The 22168-nt window shown below is 41.7% G+C and overlaps 1 protein-coding gene across 1 annotated transcript; it reads left to right on the top strand.

The window, feature by feature from the left end:
* The first annotated feature begins 2910 nt into the window (after window positions 1-2910).
* hs3st1l2 (heparan sulfate (glucosamine) 3-O-sulfotransferase 1-like 2) lies at window positions 2911-21812 on the top strand. Its single transcript, XM_062023997.1, has 3 exons — window positions 2911-2972; window positions 17293-17641; window positions 20672-21812. The coding sequence occupies exons 2-3, from the start codon at window positions 17402-17404 to the stop codon at window positions 21335-21337; spliced, it is 906 nt and encodes a 301-aa protein (XP_061879981.1). The 5' UTR covers window positions 2911-2972; window positions 17293-17401; the 3' UTR covers window positions 21338-21812.
* The last annotated feature ends 356 nt before the right edge of the window (window positions 21813-22168 follow it).

Here is a 22168-nt window from a genome sequence, read left to right as displayed (position 1 = left end):
GACATGCACCATATTGCCGAAAGTATTTGGCCACCCATCCAAATGATGAGAATCAGGTGTCCTAATCACTTAGCCCGGCCACAGGTGTATCAAATCAAGCATTTAGGCACGGAGACTGTTTCTACAAAACATTTGTGAAAATGCCACCTGTGCAACAAATCCAGTCGTGAAATTTCCTCGCTCCTAAATATTCCAAAGTCAACTGTCGGCTTTATTATAAGAAAATGGAAGAGTTTGTCCAAGGTTCTCGCTCGGAAAAGGCATTGAACTTAGGGAAGGCTAAGCAGAACGAAACTAAAATTGAACTGGCTACAAAGTAAACAAAAACAGAATGCTGGACGACAGCAAAGACTTACTGTGGAGCAAAGACGGCGTCCACAAAGTACATCCGAACATGACATGACAATCAACAATGTCCCCACAAGGAAGGATAGCAACAACTGAAATATTCTTGATTGCTAAAACAAAGTAGATGCGGGAAATATCGCTCAAAGGAAGACATGGAACTGCTACAGGAAAATACCAAAAAAAGAGGAAAAGCCACGAAAAATAGGAGCGCAAGACAAGAAGTAAAACACTACACACAGGAAAACAGCAAAAAAGTCCAAATAAGTCAGGGTGTGATGTGACAGGTGGTGACAGTACACCTACTTTGAGACAAGAGCTATAGTGATGCATGCTTGGTTATGTTTTAAAGTCATATGCAACAATTGTGACAACAACTTTTTATTGTCTTCTGAGTTTAATTTTTTTATGATTTCTGCTGGTGGTGTGCCTCCGCATTTTGTCAATGAAAAAAAATGTGCCTCTGTTCAAAAAAGGTTGAAAAACACTGACGTAGACCACGATGAAGTGTTTTAAATGTAGAAGAAAAAAATCATGATATGACCCCTTTAAAACATCTAATTTTGCTAAACGGTCATATTAAAGATAAGGAGTGGCCAAGAATACGACCCAGCCCTTTGCGACCCCACCCAAACACATCCTCCCCCATCCTTTCAGAGGAACTCTCTAATGTCACATTAGCAGGCTGAACGCTAAATACTGATTAGCATGATGTATTTCGTAAAATAGACGAAGAATAAATATATCGATGGAACATTGAGTCAAGTGTGACTCAAACAGTAGTCTATGTTCCTAGTCAGGATGATGGCGCTTTCCTGGTTAGGGTGAAGGCCGTCTCTCATCAGCAAGCCTGGTTTGCCCCAGAAAGAGGGCCAATTATCAATAAACGTTAGTCCCTGTTGTCTACAGAAGCAAGCCAGCCAATTGTTAAGCGAGACTGATCTGCTATATCTCTCATCATTGCCTCTCGCAGGCAGGGGGCCAGAGACAATTACTCGATGCCTGGACATCTTTCTAGCAAGATCACAAGTCCTGGCTATGTTTCTCTTTGTAATCTCTGACTGTCTCCTCCTAGTGTCATTGGAGCCAACGTGTACCACTATATTCGCATAACTAGTGGTGCGATTAGCCTGTCGTACGTGTTTACTAGGCCTGTTGCGAGTTAGCTCCCTAAGATTAGCTTCAATGGCAGGTGATCTGGCCCCGGGAATACACTTTATTGTGGCTGGTTTGCTAAGCTTTACGTTTCGGGTGATGGAGTCCCCTATGACTAAGGTGTGGTGCCCGGTAGACTGGGGTGTAGGACTAGCTAAAGGGCTAAATTTATTATGCGTCTCAATCGGTACACCGTAGCTTATAGGCCGCTTAGGACTGCTATAATAAATAAATAAATGATAAATGGGTTATACTTGTATAGCGCTTTTCTACCTTCAAGGTACTCAAAGCGCTTTGACAGTATTTCCACATTTACCCATTCACACACACATTCACACACTGATGGCGGGAGCTGCCATGCAAGGCGCTACCAGCAGCCATCAGAGGCAAAGGGTGAAGTGTCTTGCCCAAGGACACAACGGACGTGACTAGGAAGGTAGAAGGTGGGAATTGAACCCCAGTAACCAGCAACACTCCGATTGCTGGCACAGCCACTCTACCAACTTCGCCACGCCGTCCCTATAAACTGGGCTAGTTAGCTCGCTACAGCTAACGCTAGCAAATCTGTCTTTGTGTCTCCTAAAGTTCCCTAAAACCAAAATAGGAGTCAGGTATGGTCACATTACGACACTGTCAGCCATCATTTCTGGACAACCTGACCACCTGAGGGCACCACGGACTGTGGATGCTTTTAAAAAAGGCTTAAAAGCCCTACTTTAAAAAAAAAAAAAAAAAAGCCTTTTTTTAAGATATATGCATACTAGTTATAGCTATTTGGCTGTTCTAGTTTTTATTTGTATTTATTTCTTTATTTTTTTATTAATTAATTAATAAATGTATTTATTTCTTTCTTATTTTTTAATACACTGTAGCACTTTGAGATGGTTTACTCAATATAAAAGTGCTTTTTACAAATAAAATCTATTATTATTATTATTATTAACCACAAAAGTCAAAGCTTTTGTAGATTAAAAACCATAAAAAAAAGAAAGACCAATAAAAAAAAAATAAAAAAAAGCTTGTCCACCCTGCGATATGAGGACAATAAAGAAAGGAAATGCCAGGGCGTTAAATTGTTTCTGCCTTTGTGTGTTGTTTTGTTCTGCCGCTCTCTGACTTATTTATGATTTAATGACTCGTGGAGGAAGAGGAAGGTTAAGAACTGGAAATCATCTTCGGGGAGGCGGGGGGGGGGGGGGGGGGGGGTGGGGGGGGGTTTGGGTTAAACCTGATGCGACGGAAATGAAAGACAAGAGGTAGAAAGGAAGAAAAAGTGTGTGTGTGTGTTGGGGTCCCTAAGGCGTGTGTGTGTGTATACTTCACAGACATATTCCCTCCCGCCTCTGACTAGGCGGCGCAGGGCATATGTCTGCTGCACAAACAGTGCTCTCACACACACACAGCTTAGGCACACACACACACACTCACACACACTTCCTCCCGTGACGGCAGGCAGACACCCAAAGAGTCAGGTAAGACCTCTCCTTGCCTTCAAACATGTGTTATCATATGGTGCGCTGCTTCTAATTTACTCGCTCTGTTGTGTTGCTTTCCACAAATTGTGTCACCACAACAAACACACACAGAAAAGAAACACACACGTTGTAAATATGTTCCAATTCTAATGTCTTTTTAGTCAACGCCTCGTTTTTACGCGGCGTTCGTGTCTACAATAGAGATGTGACAGTATGAACTAGGGATGTCCGATAATGGCTTTTTGCCGATATCCGATATGCCGATATTGTCCAACTCTTTAATTACCGATACCGATATCAACCGATGTATACAGTCGTGGAATTAACACATTATTATGCCTAATTTGGACAACCAGGTATGGTGAAGATAAGGTACTTTTTTAAAAAAATGAATCAAATCAAATAAGATAAATAAATTAAAAACATTTTCTTGAATAAAAAAGAAAGTAAAACAATATAAAAACAGTTACATAGAAACTAGTAATTGATGAACATTTGTAAAATGAACTGTTAAAGGTTAGTACTATTAGTGGAGCAGCAGCACGCACAATCATGTGTGCTTACGGACTGTATCCCTTGCAGACTGTATTGATATATATTGATATATAATGTAGGAAGCAGAATATTAATAACAGAAAGAAACAACCCTTTTGTGTGAATGAGTGTAAATGGGGGAGGGAGGTTTTTTGGGTTAGTGCACTAATTGTAAGTGTGTCTTGTGTTTTTTGTGTGGATTTAATAAAAAAAAAAAAATAAAAAAATAAAAAACGATACTGATAATAAAAAAAACCGATACCGATATTTTCCGATATTACATTTTAACGCATCTCTAGTATGAACATTTCATTTTACAATTATTCAGTGTTTAAATATTTAATTAAGTAATTATTTGGCTACCACTAAATGGAGCCCGCACACCATAGCTTGAGAATCACTTTTTCTATGCCCTTTTTGTGGTAGAAAACTCTTGTTTTTTTTAATAGAAAACAGCAAATTTTCAATATTTAAAATATTTTGAAGTACAATATTTGATGTAAAGTAATTGGAGCCTTCAATGGGTCATTAAGTCTGCTTTGATTTTGATTCATTATTATTTTTTGAGCGTTGACAGTTTTAAAGAAAAACAGTCTGCTTCGCAGAAATGGCTACTTTGTACACCTCCGATCCACGGTACACGCATTCATTTGCCCCCAATTTCGGGGCGGGCGGGTCATCATTTTGCAATGCAATCTGCTGAAAATGATGGAAAGCGCCTCCCTACATAGCAACTGACGCTGTGGTCCAAGTTGCAACAGCCACAAAACAAGATGTTAAGATAAATTAAGGTGTTGTGATTAGTGCATCCCCAATTCGTCACGTTTCACGTGTCGGGTAAAACCGTGCCAATTGGGGCCATGTGATTTCCCTTCCTACTGCATACGCTGAAAAACAATATGACTCTGAAGAAGTCAGAACAATATCAAATGTTTCTTATATCGTGTGTATTGGTCTTATTGAAGTCTTTATGTACAATTTCAGCACATTTTTAGCGTGACAGTAAATATAATTGTGATCCTTTTGGTCACAATATGTCATGATCATGTTTTGTATTTTCTGTTAGTTTTGGACTCCTTTAGTTCCTGTTTGTGCACCTCTGAGTTTGTTTTGGTTGCCATGGTTGCTCATTGTGTTCACCTGTCTCTGATTAGTGTTCGCCCGCTCACCTGCTTCCCGAGCACTAATCAGAGGCATTATTTAAGCCCGCCTTACCTGGCGTCATTGTTTGCTTCATGCCTTGTCTCCGTAAGATTTGTTTGTTTCCTGCCACAGTTTCGTGAGTATTCCTTGTCCGTAGTCTATGCTAAGTGTCAGCTTTAGCGTCGAGTGCGATCAGATCGAGTCGCGACGGGGTTTTCGCAGCTTACTGCGGGGGTTCGTTCTGCCGGGATGCAGACGGACCACTCCGGACAAGGCGTGCAGGTAGGAACATGATTTACTCCTCAAGAAATGAAAGGAGTACAAAAATCAAAGCGAACCGACAGAACAACGTGCCTGATTACTCAGGTGAACACAATGAGCAACCATGGCAACCAAAACAAACTCAGAGGTGCACAAAAAGGAACTAAAGGAGTCCAAAACTAACAGAAAATACAAAACATGATCGCAATTATATTTACTGTCACGCTAAAAATGTGCTGAAATTGACTTCAATAAGACCAATACACACGATATAAGAAACATTTGATATTGTTCTGACTTCTACAGAGTCATATTGCTTTTGAGCGTATGCAGTAGGAAGGGAAATCACAGAGATCTCGGCATCGTTTTAAGACGTGTAGCAAAGCTCAAACTTCAAACATGTTAACAAACATGCTAAGAGGGGGGGGGTTACCCACATATGCGGTCCTCTCCAAGGTTTCTCATAGTCATTCACCGACGTCCCACTGGGGTGAGTTTTTCCTTGCCCGTATGTGGGCTCTGTACCGAGGATGTCGTTGTGGCTTGTACAGCCCTTTGAGACACTTGTGATTTAGGGCTATATAAATAAACATTGATTGATTGATTGAATTAACTATTAGTTCATCATTAAATACATCTGAGTAAGTCATCCCAAGATACTCTTTTGACGAGGCTTGCCAGTGTTTATTTGATTGATTGATTGATTGAGACTTTTATTAGTAGGTTGCACAGTGAAGTACATATTCCGTACAATTGACCACTAAATGGTAACACCCCAATAAGTTTTTCAACTTGTTTAAGTCGGGGTCCACTTTTGATTCATGATACAGATATATACTATCATATATACTATCATCGTAATACAGTCATCACACAAGATAATCACATTGAATTATTTACATTATTTACAATCAGGGGTGTGGAGGGGGGGGGGGGGATATGGACATCAAGTAGTGGACATATAGAGAGAGAGAGAGAGAGAGAGAGAGAGAGAGAGAGAGAGAGAGAGAGAGAGAGAGAGAGAGAGAGAGAGAGAGAGAGAGAGATCAGAAGGCATAAGAAAAAGTATCTGCATTTGATTGTTTACATTTGATTATTAGCAAACGGGGAGGGTGTTAGTTTAGTGTTGTAGCTGCCTGGAGGTGAACTTTTATTGCGGTTTTGAAGGAGGATAGAGATGCCCTTTCTTTTATACCTGTCGGGAGCGCATTCCACATTGATGTGGCATAGAAAGAGAATGAGTTAAGACCTTTGTTAGTTCGGAATCTGGGTTTAACGTGGTTAGTGGAGCTCCCCCTGGTGTTGTGGTTATGGCGGTCATTTACGTTAAGGAAGTAGTTTGACATGTACTTCGGTATCAGGGAGGTGTAGTGGATTTTATAGACCAGGCTCAGTGCAAGTTGTTTAACTCTGTCCTCCACCCTGAGCCAGCCCACTTTAGAGAAGTGGGTAGGAGTGAGGTGGGATCTGGGGTGGAGGTCTAGAAGTAACCTGACTAGCTTGTTCTGAGATGTTTGGAGTTTAGATTTGAGGGTTTTGGAGGTGCTAGGGTACCAGGAGGTGCATGCGTAATGGAAAAAGGGTTGAACGAGAGTTCCCGCCAGAATCCTCAAGGTGCTTTTGTTGACCAGAGAGGAAATTCTGTAGAGAAATCTCATTCGTTGGTTAACCTTTTTGATTACCTTGGTTGCCATTTGATCACAGGAAAGATTAGCCTCTAGAATGGAACCTAGGTAGGTGACCTCATTTTTCCAGGTGATAACAATGTCACCCACTTTTATGGTGAAGTCATTGACTCGCTTGCTGCGAGGTTTGTTTCCCCGGGATGCAAACGGATCACTCCGGACAGGACTTGCAGGTAGGAACATATTTTTATTTTCAGTGTCTCTGTCCGTGGCGTATGGAAAGTGTTATGTCCGAGAAGAAAAAAGAGAAGAAAAATCCATAAATTAGCCGCGCTGTTTTATAAGCCGCAGGGTTCAAAGCGTTAGAAAAATAAGGTGGTATAAAAATTTCAGCTTTTTCTCATTACATTGTCTTTTTGCTCGTTTTTCATAAATTTTTACTGTTGTTTTTTTTCGACAAAAAAAAACGAAGCTGCCCCTGTCCACCCTATACTTGACTTTTCAGTTCAGATACACTTAATCTAAAATATTAAAAGCTTTCAAAATAAAAATAAAATGTACCTAAAATATAAACATTTAACTAGTTAGTTAAGTAAAAAATTTAATAATGCTAACTTATGAATTATTAATAATAAACACTGTTAAATATGTACCTCAACATTATTATTTCCGTACAGGCATAATTTTTGATACACAGGTTATGCTGTTAAAAAATCATATTATTAATAGTATTGTTATTCTATTCTTACACAGGGAAAAAAACAACAGTAAAATGTAAGTAAAATTTAAAAAAAAGGTATGTAGTGAGAAAAAGCTGCCATTTTTAAACAGATAATTAATAATAATATACTTAGTCACTAATAACACAACATTTTGTCCTTCACCATATATAATATCTCTATAGAATTTGTTTTAAGTAAAAAAAAAGTATCAAAATGGCCACCCCACACTTGACTTTTCAGTTTAGACACCCTTGATGAATATTAAAAGCTTTCAAAATAAAAATGAAATACAGTATTTCCTTGAATAGCCGCAGGGGCGCTAATTAATTTAAAACCTCCTGTCACTCCGGCGCTTACCAGAAGCCTGCGGGATGGCCAAGCATGCGCTAATTATTTTAAAACCTCTTCTCACTCCGGCGCTTACCTTATCATGAAAAGCACATTTAATTTAAAAAAACGTTATTATTGTCTTACCTTTAGGTATAAATGAGTCCATGCCAGCTCCTTTTGAAGAAAAGCATCGATATAGAAGTCTTTCTTATCTTTCTTCAGTTTTAAAAGTCTCTCTGTCTCGATGGAGATCTTCCTTTAAAGTATTACCTCCTGCTTCGATTGAAAGTCCAGTTTAGAAAACTGTTTTATTTTAGATACGTAATCCTCCATGTTAAAAGTCCAAGCAAACAATGGCTGCGCACTCTTGCTGCCGGTTGTCTTCTTCTGCAGCACTCTTCTGCAGTACCAGCAGTCGCAAGAAGGATCACTAGCGCCCTCTACCACCAGGAGGGAGTCATTTAATGACTCATATTTGACCCGGCGGAAGTGCCAAGCATGTGCTAATTATTTTGCAAAACCAGTTTAACCCGGCTGTAATTCGAGGCATGCGAATACCATATTCCCGCCGCCAATTCAAGGAAATACGGTATACTTAAAATATAAACAGCGTTTAGTTAGTTAAGTAAAAAATAAAATAATGCTAACTTTAAACACTGTTAAATATGTAACTCAACATTAATATTTTCGTACATGCAGAATTTTAGACACAAAAAGTTATGCAGTTAAACAATCATACTATTATTGTTTTTTAAATTATATTCTTACGTGGGAAAAACAATAGTAAAATGTAACGTTAAAAAGAGCAAAACAATCGGTACGTAATGAGAAAAAGCTGAAATGTTAAAACTGACAATCAATAAAAGTATATTTAGTCACTTATAATACAAAGCTGACACAATATCTGTTCTTAGCATTTTTTTCAAAAAAAAAATATCACTATGGCCCCTCCATTGTTGACTTTTCAGTATGTGGCCCTCGGTGGAAAAAGTTAATTTTGATTTGAGGATCGATATTAGAGCGTAAAGATCTGGTATCGGCCGTATCGATCTTTCAGTCGTCGCCATCCTTCGGGTGTGCTGCCAGGTGATGGAGGCCAAACACACCTGATGGAGGATGGGCAGCGCAATGGTCGGTTGACACCATTACGCTGAGCTCGCTCTTCTTCTGCATGTGTTTAACCCAGAAAAACAGCCAAAGCCTCGACCCCGATAATATTTGGGCGCGCTGGTCCGTGATGACATTGACCAGACACAACACACCCGCCCCCATCTGTCAGCTGGCCCTGGTTCCAGGCGCAGGAACACCCCCCCCCCCCCACCTTAGCACACAGGAGTTAGACTCAGGAGCCCAGCACGCGACAGGGAATCTGGGGGGAGAAAACCCCCAGCAAACATGGATGGGAGTCTGGCGCCCTGGAGCCGCCGACCTAAGAAGGCCGTCATATCTTCTGACACACGCGTGTGCTCCTGGGCTGAAATGCGCCGCAAGAGAAAGAAGTCGACGCTTCAGTTTTCGCGCCTCTTTCACACCCGGGAGTAGCGGGAGTTGGCGTAGTTTGGCTTTTGATACGGTTGACCCAGATCTTCGCAGCGTGCACGCTCTGGTTGCTAGGACAAAGAGGTGGGGGGGTGTCGGGGTTAAGCGATGGGAGGGGCTTTTTTTGGGGGGGTATCATGTTAGCTAGCTTCTGCTCCTGAACCGTCACACACAAAAGGGGGGAAATGTGTCAAAACATGCTTTTATTTCTCCGACACGTACACCATATGCGACGCTGTTATAAGTCGGATTGACTTGGAATTTCTCACGCCCCCCCGATGGGTTGTGGTCAAGGCTATGCAAGACATGTTAGCGTTCATGTAATACATATATCCTCTTTGGGCAAATGCTCAATGCCCTTTGGACAATTAGTTGCTAAGATCCCGGCCGCCTTGATGCACGGGTTTACCCGGGCCAGTTGACATACACGTGTAAAGAACATAATTGTCACACCGCGGTGAGGGATGTCTTGTCTTGCTTTTCTGTCTTGCCTCTGGTGAGGGCGGTCGCATTTTTTCCCGCTCCCTTCTTCTCCCTGCTTGCTCTCTTTGTTTTGTCTTGTCTACACTTTTTTGAAGCTTCTTTCTTGGCGCTGTCCTCCAAATCTAAACATCAGACATGGAAACGATCAGCTGGACTCTCGACGCAATTGATCAAATCTTTTCGACGAGGAAAAGAGGTTCGGGGGAGCCTGGCTGCCCTGATCCTGATGGAACCATTGCTACAGGGGTACGTGAGAGATTCCTGGGATAAATGGAGAATCATGTGCCTCTCAGTCCTTTCCATGGAGGACGTGGAAGACATCTACCTATTTGGATCGTGGGGCACCTGCTGATTGGGCTGGGCATTGCTCTGGTGTATCGTCAAATTCGTAAGACGATGGCAGCCACTCAAGGAGCCCAAAGGCTGTTCGCCGCAATGGAAGGATTGGGCCGGGCTGTGGGATCACAATCTGGGGCGATTTCTGAACTGAATCGCAAGATGGATCACATCATGGAAAAGCTGGTTGAAAGGGAAAAATGTAATATGGCGAATAAAACAGACAAGCCATTGTAATGTCTGCTCGCGGAAAACAAAGATCCTAATCTACGCCCTAGAATATACAGTCGTGGTCAAAGGTTTACTTACATAAACCTGTAAAGAACATAATGTCATGGCTGTCTTGAGTTTCCAATCATTTCTACAACTCTTATTTTTGTGATAGAGTGATTGGAGCACATACTTGTTGGTCACAAAACACATTCATAGGGTTTGGTTCCTTTATGAATTTATTATGGGTCTACTGAAAATGTGACCAATCAAAAGTACACATACAGCAAACTTGGCAAGTTTCACTGCAATAAGGCGCTTTTGGTTGCTCTCCACAAGCTTCTGCTTGAATTTTTGACCACAAAATTGGTGCAGTTCAGCTACATGTGTTGCTTTTCTGACAGGGACTTGTTTCTTCAGCATTGTCCACACCTTTCAGTCATGACTTTGGGAAGGCCATTCTAAAACCTTCATTCTAGCCTGATTTAGCCATTCCTTTACCACTTTTGAGGTGTGTTTGGGGTCTTTGTCCTGTTGGAACACCCGACTGCGCCCAAGACCCAACCTCCGGGCTGATGATTTTAAGGTTGCCCTGAAGAATTCGGAGGTAATCCTCCTTTTTCAGTGTCCCATTTACTCTCTGTAAAGCACCAGTTCCATTGGCAGCAAAACAGGCCCAGAGCATTCATTCATTTTTCATCGGCGGTCACTCGAACGAGTATGACGATCCTCCTGGTAGGGGTGTATCCCTTTATGGAGGATGCCTGTGCGTGACTTAGGAGACTGGCGCACAGACAGTCGCCACACCATCCTTGACAGAATGGGGTCAGGGTCCAGTGGCATGGAGTCCAAGACGACTGGGGACCCTGGCTAGGGGGCAGTCAGGTACTAGGCCTTTGCCAAGGGCCACTTGGGGTAACAGTAGTAAAGGGGGTTAACCTCCTAGTGCCCCAAGACCCCATAGAGGAACCTCCACTGCCGGATGCACTTTAATGTCATGCCCAGGACACAAATGCCCAGAGCATAATACTACCACCACAATGCTTGACGGTAGGCGTGGGGTTCCTGGGATTAAAGGCCTCACCTTTTCTCCTCCAAACAGCTCCATTTTTGTTTCATCTGACCACAGAACTTTCCTCCAGAAGGTCTTATCTTTGTCCATGTGAGGTCTGTTTTACAATGGCCTTCCCAAAGTCCTGACTTAAACGTGTGGACAATGCTGAAGAAACAAGTCAATGTCAGAAAAGCAACACATTTAGCTGAACTGCAGCAATTTTGTGGTCAAAAATTCAAGCAGAAGCTTGTGGGTGGCTACCAAAAGCGCCTTATTGCAGGGAAACTTGCCAAGGGACATGTAAGCAAATATTCACATTGCTGTATGTATACTTTTGACCCTCACATTTTCAGTAGACCCATAATAAATTCATAAAAGAAGGAAACTTCATGAATGTTTTGTGACCAACAAGTATGTGCTCCAATCACTACATCACAAAAACATAAGAGTTGTAGAAATGATTGGAAACTCAAGACAGCCATGACATGATGTTCTTTACAAGTGTATGTACACTTTTGACCACGACTGTATATTCTAGGGCGGGCCCCGGCCCTATGGTTAAGAAACACTGTTGCAGAGCAAATGGTCAATGTCAAAATGCAGGATATAGTTCTTAACAAGTTCAAGTGTAAGTGACAAGAAGCTACAAACACGGCAGCTGTGCCCAAAAACAACAACACCATGAATGACGACAGCGTCACCAAGCTGAGACGGCACAGAGGGGTCGGAGGCTCCCTGAAGATGCAATTAGCTCCCGGCCGCTGGAACCAGATGAGGTTTCCCGTTCAGCTGAGCCACAGTGGCGCTAATTAATAACAACTGGTCTGCCTCGGCGCGGCAAACGACACCAACAGCAACAGGAAGTGCAGGCGGGCTGAAGACCATTCGCCACACCGGCTCCCCCCTCAGGCGGCTCGTGGAACAACAAATGAAGCGTGTCTCGCTTTGCTCAAGGGCAGATTGTTGTCTCGGGAGGAAGAAAAAGGATGTTTCCATCTCACGAATGTCAGCAAACAAATGAAAGCGTTGTCTGGGGAAAGTTGACAGCTGGTGAGATGATGCACTGCTGAGTCACATGGCTGAAGGTCAGTTGACTCGCTAAATGTGCCTGTTGGCGCTTGTCTTGCCTTCCGCGCTGGTAAACATCATTCAAAAAGTAGGACGACCGGGGGAGGGGGGGGGGAAGAACACCTCAAAAGGCTCGAGTACAAATCTGAAATACTCCTCATACGTAAATCTTGCAAGATCCGCGCTCATCAATGGGTGAATACTGTACTTTGTTTTGCTTTCTTGCAAGACTAATTCCAAAAGTAAGGGGCGTAAAAGACTTCAATAATAAATATGGCAGTGCCATGATGGCATTTTTTTCCATAACTTGAGTTGATTTATTTTGGAAAAGCTTTTTACATTGTTTAATGCATCCAGCGGGGCATCACAACAAAATTAGGCATAATAATGTGTTCATTCCACGACTGTATATATCGGTATCGCTTGATATCGGAATCGGTAATTAAGAGTTGGACAATATCGGAATATCGGATATCGGCAAAAAAGCCATTATCGGACATCTCTAATCAAAATCCAAATATTCTATTATCGTGTATTCCAAATAAATGTTCAAATAAAGATAAACATAGTACTTAAATATCTGCTTGACTTATGATTTCAAAATAAATTATCAAATTGTAGACCATACTTGCCAACCTTGAGACCTCCAATATCGGGAGGTGGGGGGTAGGGGGTGGGGGCTGGGAGGCTTGGTCGGGGGTGGAGGGGTGGTTGGGGGCGGGGGGCGTGGTTATTTACAGCTAGAATTCACCAACTCGAGTATTTCATATATATATATATATATATATATATATATATATATATATATATATATATATATATATATATATATATATATATATATATATATATATTTATTTTATTTACATAAAAGAAATACTTGAATTTCAGTGTTCCGGTGGCTATCCATTAGATGGCAGTATTGTCCTGTTTAACTTCTCCGTTCATGATGAGTACCGTTATATCATTTCGGCCACCGTGTTCAATGGAGAAGTCTGTTCTACATATTTACAGGCAACATACACCTTCCCCTTCGAACTGTCCTGGATGAACTGAAATTCTTGTTTCCATTCGTTTTGGAACTTGCAAGCGTATTTCTTCATCTTGCTCGTCGACGGCGTCGCCATGTCTGTAATTTCCTCGTTCTTCTGCTTCGTCTCCTTGTTGTGTGCGCAGTTGTGCACTCTACTCTCTAAAAGCCCTAGATGTTATGACGTCATTGGGCAGGCAAGCTGTTTATATTGTGGGAAAGCGGACGTGAGAACAGGCGGTCCCCACTCAGTCTCAGGTCCGCATTGAGCTGGAGGGGGCGTGGCCTCCAGCTCCGGCTGAATACCGGGAGTTTGTCGGGAGAAAATCTCTGCCGGGAGGTTGTCGGGAGAGGCGCTGAATACCGGGATTCTCCCGCTAAAAACGGGAGGGTTGGCAAGTATGTTGTAGACTGTAAATTTGACAACAGATTTTACAGTTAAATTCCGCCGACTGAGTTATTTTTTTACCTTAAAATTAACTTTGGTACTGTTTTTTTCCATATACAGTCACTAAAACATTAAAAAACTAACAAAAAAAACATTGAAACAAGATTTTACGGTATAAAAAAAACAAACTGCCAGCTCTGTTGTATGAATTTTACCGCTAAAAAAACAGTGGTATTGTTTTTCCATTCCATTCATTCAATTTTTTGTAAAAAAAAAACAAAAAAACACTGCTTCTACTGTAAAATTCTGGTGACTGTGTCACAAGGTGTTGGTGACGAACCCCAAGATGCGGAGAAGGCAGGCTTGGTACAGGGAAACATGATTTAATGTCCATAAAAATAAGGCAAAACACAAACCAGGAAACAGGCACAGGCAAACTGGAGACAGGGAACAGGAACGAGCAAACAGGAACTAGGAATAACTAACGGCTAACTGGATATAGCTAACAGAAAAACAAGAAGTTAGGAGACAGCAAACTGTAGGAACTATTAAACAGGAAGAGCTTACCGCAAACAAAGACATCGACAAGTATCAGCTCGAACGACAATAATCCAGCCCTGACTGGAGTGCAAAGCAGGTTTCAATTGCAGCTGGCTGATTGACACCTGGTGTGGCCAGGTGCCAATCAGCCACAGCTGAGGGGACACAGCACTCAGAGAGACAAAGAGGAAACTGAACCAAAATAAGAGTGCTGACAGGAAATAAACACTGAGGAAAAACTAAAACTTAACCAAACTGTCCGGGACAAGCCTGACAGACTGAGCTGCCAGTTTTTAAAGTAAAATGTATAGATTTGTATTGCAGTCAAGTGTATTTCCGGTCTTGTCATCCTCGTCCGGACAGAAGGATGACATGGTGTCAGGTTTAAACACTGATGACATCTATTAAACAAGACAAGAAGCAAAGAAGCAAACAGAGACAGAATTCAATTTGGACTCAACATATTGAGGAGAGTCGCCTTTACACTGTACCCTTGTACAGTATCTCAGCACGCTCTGCCAAAAGATTGCATGCCTCCTTCTTTTATTTTGGACCCTCCCCCGACCACATGGCCACCTTTGTTTCCAAAGGACAAAGGTCGCAAAAAGTTCACAGAGAAGGTCGTAAACAATTCACAGGAAAGGTCAGTTCTAAAAGAGTTTGTAAAATAGTTCATAAAGAGTTCCGTAAAATAGTTCAAAAAGAGTTTGTCTGGAAATTGGGCAGATCCTTCCATCTGTCCGCTTTGAAGTCCTTGGGTTAGAACAGGGGTCACCAACCTTTTTGAAAGCAAGAGCTACTTCTTGGGTAGTGATTAATGCGAAGGGCTACCAGTTTGATACACACTTCAATAAATTGCCAGAAATAGCCAATTTGCTCAATTTACCTTTAACTCTATGTTATTATTAATAATTAATGATATTTACACTTAATTGAACGGTTTAAAAGAGGAGAAAACACGAAAAAAATGACAATTAAATTTTTAAACATAGTTTATCTTCAATTTCGACTCTTTAAAATTCAAAATTCAACCGAAAAAAAGAAGAGAAAAACTAGCTAATTCGAATCTTTTTGAAAAAATAAAAAAAAGAATTTATGGAACATCATTAGTAATTTTTCCTGATTAAGATTAATTTTAGAATTTTGATGACATATTTTAAATAGGTTAAAATCCAATCTGCACTTTGTTAGAATATATAACAAATTGGACCAAGCTATATTTCTAACAAAGACAAATCATTATTTCTTCTAGATTTTCCAGAACAAAAATTTTAAAGGAAATTCAAAAGACTTTGAAATAAGATTTAAATTTGATTCTACAGATTTTCTAGATTTGCCAGAATATTTTTTTTGAATTTTAATCATAATAAGTTTAAAGAAATATTTCACAAATATTCTTCGTCGAAAAAACAGAAGCTAAAATGAAGAATTAAATTAAAATGTATTTATTATTCTTTACAATAAAAAAAAATTTTTTTACTTGAACATTGATTTAAATTGTCAGGAAAGAAGAGGAAGGAATTTAAAAGGTAAAAAGATATATGTGTTTAAAAATCCTGAAATCATTTTTAAGGTTGTATTTTTTCTCTAAAATTGTCTTTCTGAAAGTTATAAGAAACAAAGTAAAAAAAATAATGAATTTATTTAAACAAGTGAAGACCAAGTCTTTAAAATATTTTCTTGGATTTTCAAATTCTATTTGAGTTTTGTCTCTCTTAGAATTAAAAATGTCGGGCAAAGCGAGACCAGCTTGCTAGTAAATAAATACAATTTAAAAAATAGAGGCAGCTCACTGGTAAGTGCTGCTATTTGAGCTATTTTTAGAACAGGCCAGCGGGCTACTCATCTGGTCCTTACGGGCTACCTGGTGCCCGCGGGCACCGCGTTGGTGACCCCTGGGTTAGAACAATATCTTTCTGTTGATTACCAAACACGAGAGAAAACAGAAAACCCTTCATGCGGCTCTCCCCCTTACACAGTGGAGTTTTACGAGCCTTCTTCTTGGTAGGTTTCAAAGACAGCTTTTGTCTTCTTGCTAGGAACTCATTTCAACACAAAGTTTTTTTGTGATAACTTACAAACAATGATTGTAACACATGGCAGCGCGGCTGCATCAAAAGAGAAGTCGGAGACGCTTTACTGAAGCAAAAGCAGAAGGATGACACGACCGGGAATACACTTCAGCAGCTTATGTCAAAAAATATATTGTTAATGTACTATATCAGGGGTCGGCAACCCGCGGCTCTAGAGCCGCATGCGGCTCTTTAGCGCCGCCCTAGTGGCTCTCTGGAGATTTTTCAAAAATGTATGAAGAATGGAAAAAGATGAGGGGAAAAAAAATCTATTTTTTTGTTTTAGTATGGTTTCTGTAGGAGGACAAACATGACACAAACCTCCCTAATTGTTATAAATCACACTGTTTATATTAAACATGCTTCACTGATTCGAGTATTTGGCGAGCGCCCTTTTGTCCTACTTATTTTGGCGGTCCTTGAACTCACCGTATAGTTTGTTTACATGTATAACTTTCTCCGACTTTCTAGGACGTGCTTTATGCCACTTTTTCTGTCTCATTTTTGTCCACCACACTTTTAACGCTGTGCGTGAGTGCACAAAGGTGAGTTTTGTTGATGTTATTGACTTGTGTGGAGTGCTAATCAGACATATTTGGTCACTGCATGACTGCAAGCTAATCGATGCTAACATGCTATTTAGGCTAGCGATATGTACATATTGCATCATTATGCCTCATTTGTAGCTATATTTGAGCTCATTTAGTTTCCTTTAAGTCCTCTTAATTACATTTATATCTCATGACACATGTAATATGGCTTTTAATTTTTTGCGGCTCCAGACAGATTTGTTTTTGTTGTTTTTGGTCCAGTATGGCTCTTTCAACATTTTGGGTTGCCGACCCCTGCACTATATATATATATATACATGTATATTCATATAATACTCATTGTTAAATGCGGCCCTCTGAGGGCATCCATAACTGCCATGAAAAGGAGTTTGACACCCCTGACCTGACAGAATGTCTGATCTTTGTCACAGGTGACATCAGTGAAGAGCCTCCCCCGCTGCCTGAAACCGAGAACACGTCTGGAAGGTCCATGAGTGTTTGGACATAACCTCCGCTGTGTGTGTGTGCGAGTGTGTCACCATGCTGTGGACGCTGCTGCTGGCGCTGCTGGCGCTCCTGCTGCTGCACACTCAGCTGTCTGTTTGCTTCAAAGGATTCCGCAGCAGGGGTCCCGGGCCCTCCGTCCACTCGCCGTCGTCCTACAGCGCCAGCAAACAGCGGCTGCCGGGCGCCATTATCATTGGCGTGCGTAAAGGTGGCACCAGAGCCCTGCTGGAGATGCTCAACCTGCACCCGGACGTGGAGGTGGCAAAGGCAGAGGTAGGACATCATTAATCGACCTTTCATTAAGCAAGGCGTCTCCAGACTTTTACAGAACAAAGGAAGGATGAGAGGGCAACTTGATGCATTTTGTCCATTAAAGCCATACAATTTAGATCAATCAAGACAGCTTGGTGTTAAAGGTAACCAAGCAGATGTGGATACCCTTAACACAGGGGTGTAACGGTACGTGTTTTTGTATCGAAACGTTTCGGTACGGGGGTTCCGGTTCGGTTCGGAGGTGTACTGAACAAGTTTCCACATGGACATATTAAGTAGCGTAACGCACGTTGTGTAAACCAGTCTTTTTCAACCACTGTGCCGCGGCACACTAGTGTGCCGTGAGATACAGTCTGGTGTGCCGTGGGAGATTATCTAATTTCACCTATTTGGGTTTAAAATATTTTTTGCAAACCAGTAATTATAATCCGCAAATTATGTGTTGTTGTTGAGTGTCGGTGCTGTCTAAAGCTAGGCAGAGTAACCGTGTAATACTCTTCCATATCAGTAGGTGGCAGCTGGTAGCTAATTGCTTTGTAAATGTCTGAAACAGCAGGAGGCAGTGCGAAGGTAAATAGGTATCTAATGCTTAAACCAAAAATAAACAAAAGGTGAGTGCACCTAAGAAAAGGCATTGAAGCTTAGGGAAGGCTATGCAGAACGAAACTAAAACTGAACTGGCTACAAAGTAAACAAAAACAGAATGCTGGACGACAGCAAAGACTTACTGCGGAGCAAAGACGGCGTCCACAATGTACATCCGAACATGACATGACAATCAACAATGTCCCCACAAAGAAGGATAAAAACAACTGAAATAGTCTTGGTTGCTAAAACAAAGTAGATGCGGGAAATGTCGCTCAAAGGAAGACATGAAACTGCTACAGGAAAATACCAAAAAAAGAGAAAAAGCCATCAAAAATCGGAGCGCAAGACAAGAACTAAACGGCAAAAAACTCCAAATAAGTCCAATAAGATGTGGCAGGTGGTGACAGTATACCTACTTTGAGACAAGAGCTATAGTCATGCATGCTTGGTTATGCTTTAAAGTCATATCCAACAGTTGCGATGACTTTTTACTGTCAACTGAGTTAGTTTTTTAATGATTTCTGCTGGTGGTGTGCCTCCGGATGTTTTCAACGCAAAAAATGTGCCTTGGCTCAAAAAAGGTTGAAAAACACTGGTGTAAACAATGCACACCGAGGCACAACACACGGCATGCTAGCAGCTAACGGGCTAGGATAGACTGACCATACGTCCTCTTTTCACCGGACATGTCCTCTTTTGCGGAGCTGTCAGGGCGGAGTTTCTTAAATGCCTCAAATGTCCGGCATTTTGAGTTAGAGTTGCGTGTATTTTCAATGTACGTTCAGGGTTGAGAAGGGGTTAAAAACAAAACAAATTGTGCAGCATTGGTGAGGGAGGGGCAGAGAGAGAGAGAGTTATGATAAACGCGCATGCGTCGCCAGGCTCTGCTTTTTATCCATAGATTTATCACATTTAATTTTTTATTATCTATAGCAGGGGTGTCAAAAGTGTGCCCCGGAGGCCATTTGCGGCCCACAGCTAATATTTTAAAGGCCCACGGCACGTTCTAAAAATACTATTCAAATAAACAAAAACATAAGAAAAGTGAAATAAAAAAGCTTAAAGGTTAAATGTAATTTAGAAAAAGTTGCAATGTTGACAAATAAAACAAAGCTGTTTTAATTTTTCTTTCAAACTGTCATTGCTCAAAACATAATATTGAATCAAAATCAATGTTATTATGAATTATTGACCTATCCAAGGTTCCCATTACTTCACATCAAATATTACACTAAGAAAAATATTTTTGGTGGAAGATTTTGCAAATTTGGTAAATAAATAACCCAAAAATGTATATTTTGTTGTTTTCTTACTGTACCGAAAATGAACCGAACCATGACCTCTAAACCGAGGTACGTACCGAACCGAAATGTTTGTGTACCGTTACACCCCTAATATATACATTGAATTATTTACATTATTTACAAGAACAAGCACATTATGAAAATGTACAAATAACAAATAATCCTCTGGACAAAACACTCAGTTTGGTGAAAATTCTGAGGAAATTGGTGCAATTTCAAAAACCACAATGAGCTTAGACTTGGTCTCAGTGTATCTACAAAGCCAGGATTACATTTTAAGTCACAGTCTTTCTGGGATTGAACAAAAAACACAACAAGTAAACTCTTTTAGGTATCAAATATCTCCTTTGTCGTGTCCACGTATCAATCCAGAGCTAACTCAACAAACCCTAAGAAACGGAGATAAAAACTATTCAAAAGGATTAAGTTCACTTTTCTCGTGTTTTACGGAGACATTTTGGGGTAACGAGGGTGCCAAATGACCGTGTGTTCGACGCAGAAGACGTAAAACGGCAGGTTTTAAGTTTCATGCGGGTCGAGGAGGAGGAGCCACAGTCACCCTTTACTGTGTACCTCTTGCTTGGCCCCGGTATAAACCGTCTGCTTGCCTACCAGAATTGCTATTGTGACATCCATTTAGAACAGCAGTTTCTTTCGTTAAAAAAAATCAGCTAATTTTACAAGTTGGCAAACTCATCACGCAGGACGGATAAAACCTGTTTGTAGGTTTGACGCCCCTGCCTTAACACCTTGAGATATTCATTGTTTCCTTATTATTCTTTCCTAATATTATTGGTACACCAACTAAAACATTTTTGAAGGCTTCAGCAAATCAGCACACACAAAAACTTACCATAACTTGCAAATAAAATCTTTACACATGTCCAGCACCCCCCGCGACCCCGTATGGACAAGCGGTAGAGAATGGATGGAGTTTTGAGTATGAACATGCCAGCAGGCACAAGACATTGATACAACGTTGATTATACGTACATGTCCTTTAAAACTGACTATGAAACAACGTGGCAAAATAGTTGTATTTGTCAATTTAGACAACGTTGGTGTCTAACGTTGAATCCACGTTGTTGGTCGGGAAATTACCAAATGTCATCGATTTTTACTGTACGTATCCTCACAGGTGCACTACTTTAACGTGGAGGAGCACTACCGCCGAGGCCTGGCTTGGTATCGAACCCAGATGCCTTTCACCCTGCCCGGTCAGCTGACCGTGGAGAAGACCCCCGGCTATTTTGCGGCCCCACAAGTTCCCGCGCGGGTCCGGGCCATGAACCCCGCCGTCCGCTTGCTGCTCATCGTCCGCGACCCGGCCCAGAGGCTCATTTCCGACTACACCCAAGTCCTCCACAACCGCCTGGCGCGCCGCAAGCCCTACCAGCCTTTGGAGGAGCTCCTGCTCCACGAGGGCTCCGTCGACCCGGGCTACAGAGCGCTGCAGAGGAGCCTGTACCACCAGCACCTGGCCCGCTGGCTGGAGGTCTTCCCCCGGGAGCAGATCCACGTGGTGGACGGCGACGCGCTCATCCGAGACCCCTTCCCCGAGCTGAGGGAAGCCGAGCGGTTCCTGGAGCTGCCGCCGCGGATCACGCCGGACAACTTCTACTACAACACCACCAAGGGCTTCTACTGCCTCCTGTCGGCAGGACACGACAAGTGCCTGGACGAGTCCAAAGGGCGGCCGCACGCGCCCCTGAGCACCCACACCTTCTGGAAGCTCTGCCGCTACTTCAGGGAGCCCAACAAGATGTTCTTCAGCATGGTCGGGAGGTCCTTCTCCTGGTGCTGACACGTTCAGGGACGACAAACCATAGCGCTCAGGTACAAAATGGCCGACGGGGGCCACGCCAAACTTTTAGAAGCGTGCTGCCGCCTCCACCCGAGCCATTTTCCACTAGCACTTCTTTCATAGCGACTCATCAACTTTGATTGAAATACAAGAGAAATGTTGCACTGGGAACTCTTCAAACATTTTGTGTACCCAACTTTAAAGTTGTTTCGATTACTTATTTTGTTACAGTAGGGCACAGGTGTCAAACTCAAGGCCCGGGGCCCAAATCTGGCCAGCCACTTCATTTTATGTGGCCCGTAACATAATTCTAATTGGGTCCGCCACATCATTTTATTGTTGACCGCCACTTCATTTTAACATTGCCCGTCGCAAAATTTTAAAGTGGTGCGCCACATAATTTTAATGTGGCCCTCCACGACATTTTACAGTGGCCCGCCACATCACATATTTTATTTTTATTACATCAGCACGAGTAGCAAAACAAGTTGTTCTTTTTAACTTGCGATGACTTTGTGGTCCACCGTATAATTTTATTGTGGCCCGCCACGTCAATTTAAAGTAGCCCTCCACTTTATTTTAAAGTGGCTCGCCATGTCATTTTATGTTATCTGCCACACCTTTTCATGTGATCATCATTTATGTGACCTGTCACATTTTTAATGTGGCCCACCACTTCTTTTTAATGTGTCCCGTCCCATAATTTTAAAGTGGCACGCCACATAATTCTAATGTGGCCCATCACATCATATTAATGTGGCCTTCCATGTAATTTTAATTAAAGTGGCTCGCCATGTCATTCTATGTGATCCACCACATCATATATGTGGC

The sequence above is a fragment of the Entelurus aequoreus genome, linkage group LG17 (assembly GCF_033978785.1).
Source record: "Entelurus aequoreus isolate RoL-2023_Sb linkage group LG17, RoL_Eaeq_v1.1, whole genome shotgun sequence".
In the NCBI taxonomy this organism is placed as follows: domain Eukaryota; kingdom Metazoa; phylum Chordata; class Actinopteri; order Syngnathiformes; family Syngnathidae; genus Entelurus; species Entelurus aequoreus.
This window is presented reverse-complemented; position numbering and strand designations above follow the sequence as displayed.

What these genes read in the sequence shown, in the direction of transcription:
- hs3st1l2 (XM_062023997.1), top strand. Translation starts at nt 17,402, where the DNA reads ATGCTGTGGACGCTGCTGCTGGCGCTGCTGGCGCTCCTGCTGCTGCAC. An exon ending in TGGAGGTGGCAAAGGCAGAG is followed by an intron (nt 17,642 to 20,671) that starts GTAGGACATCAT and finishes GTATCCTCACAG; the next exon opens with GTGCACTACTTTAACGTGGA.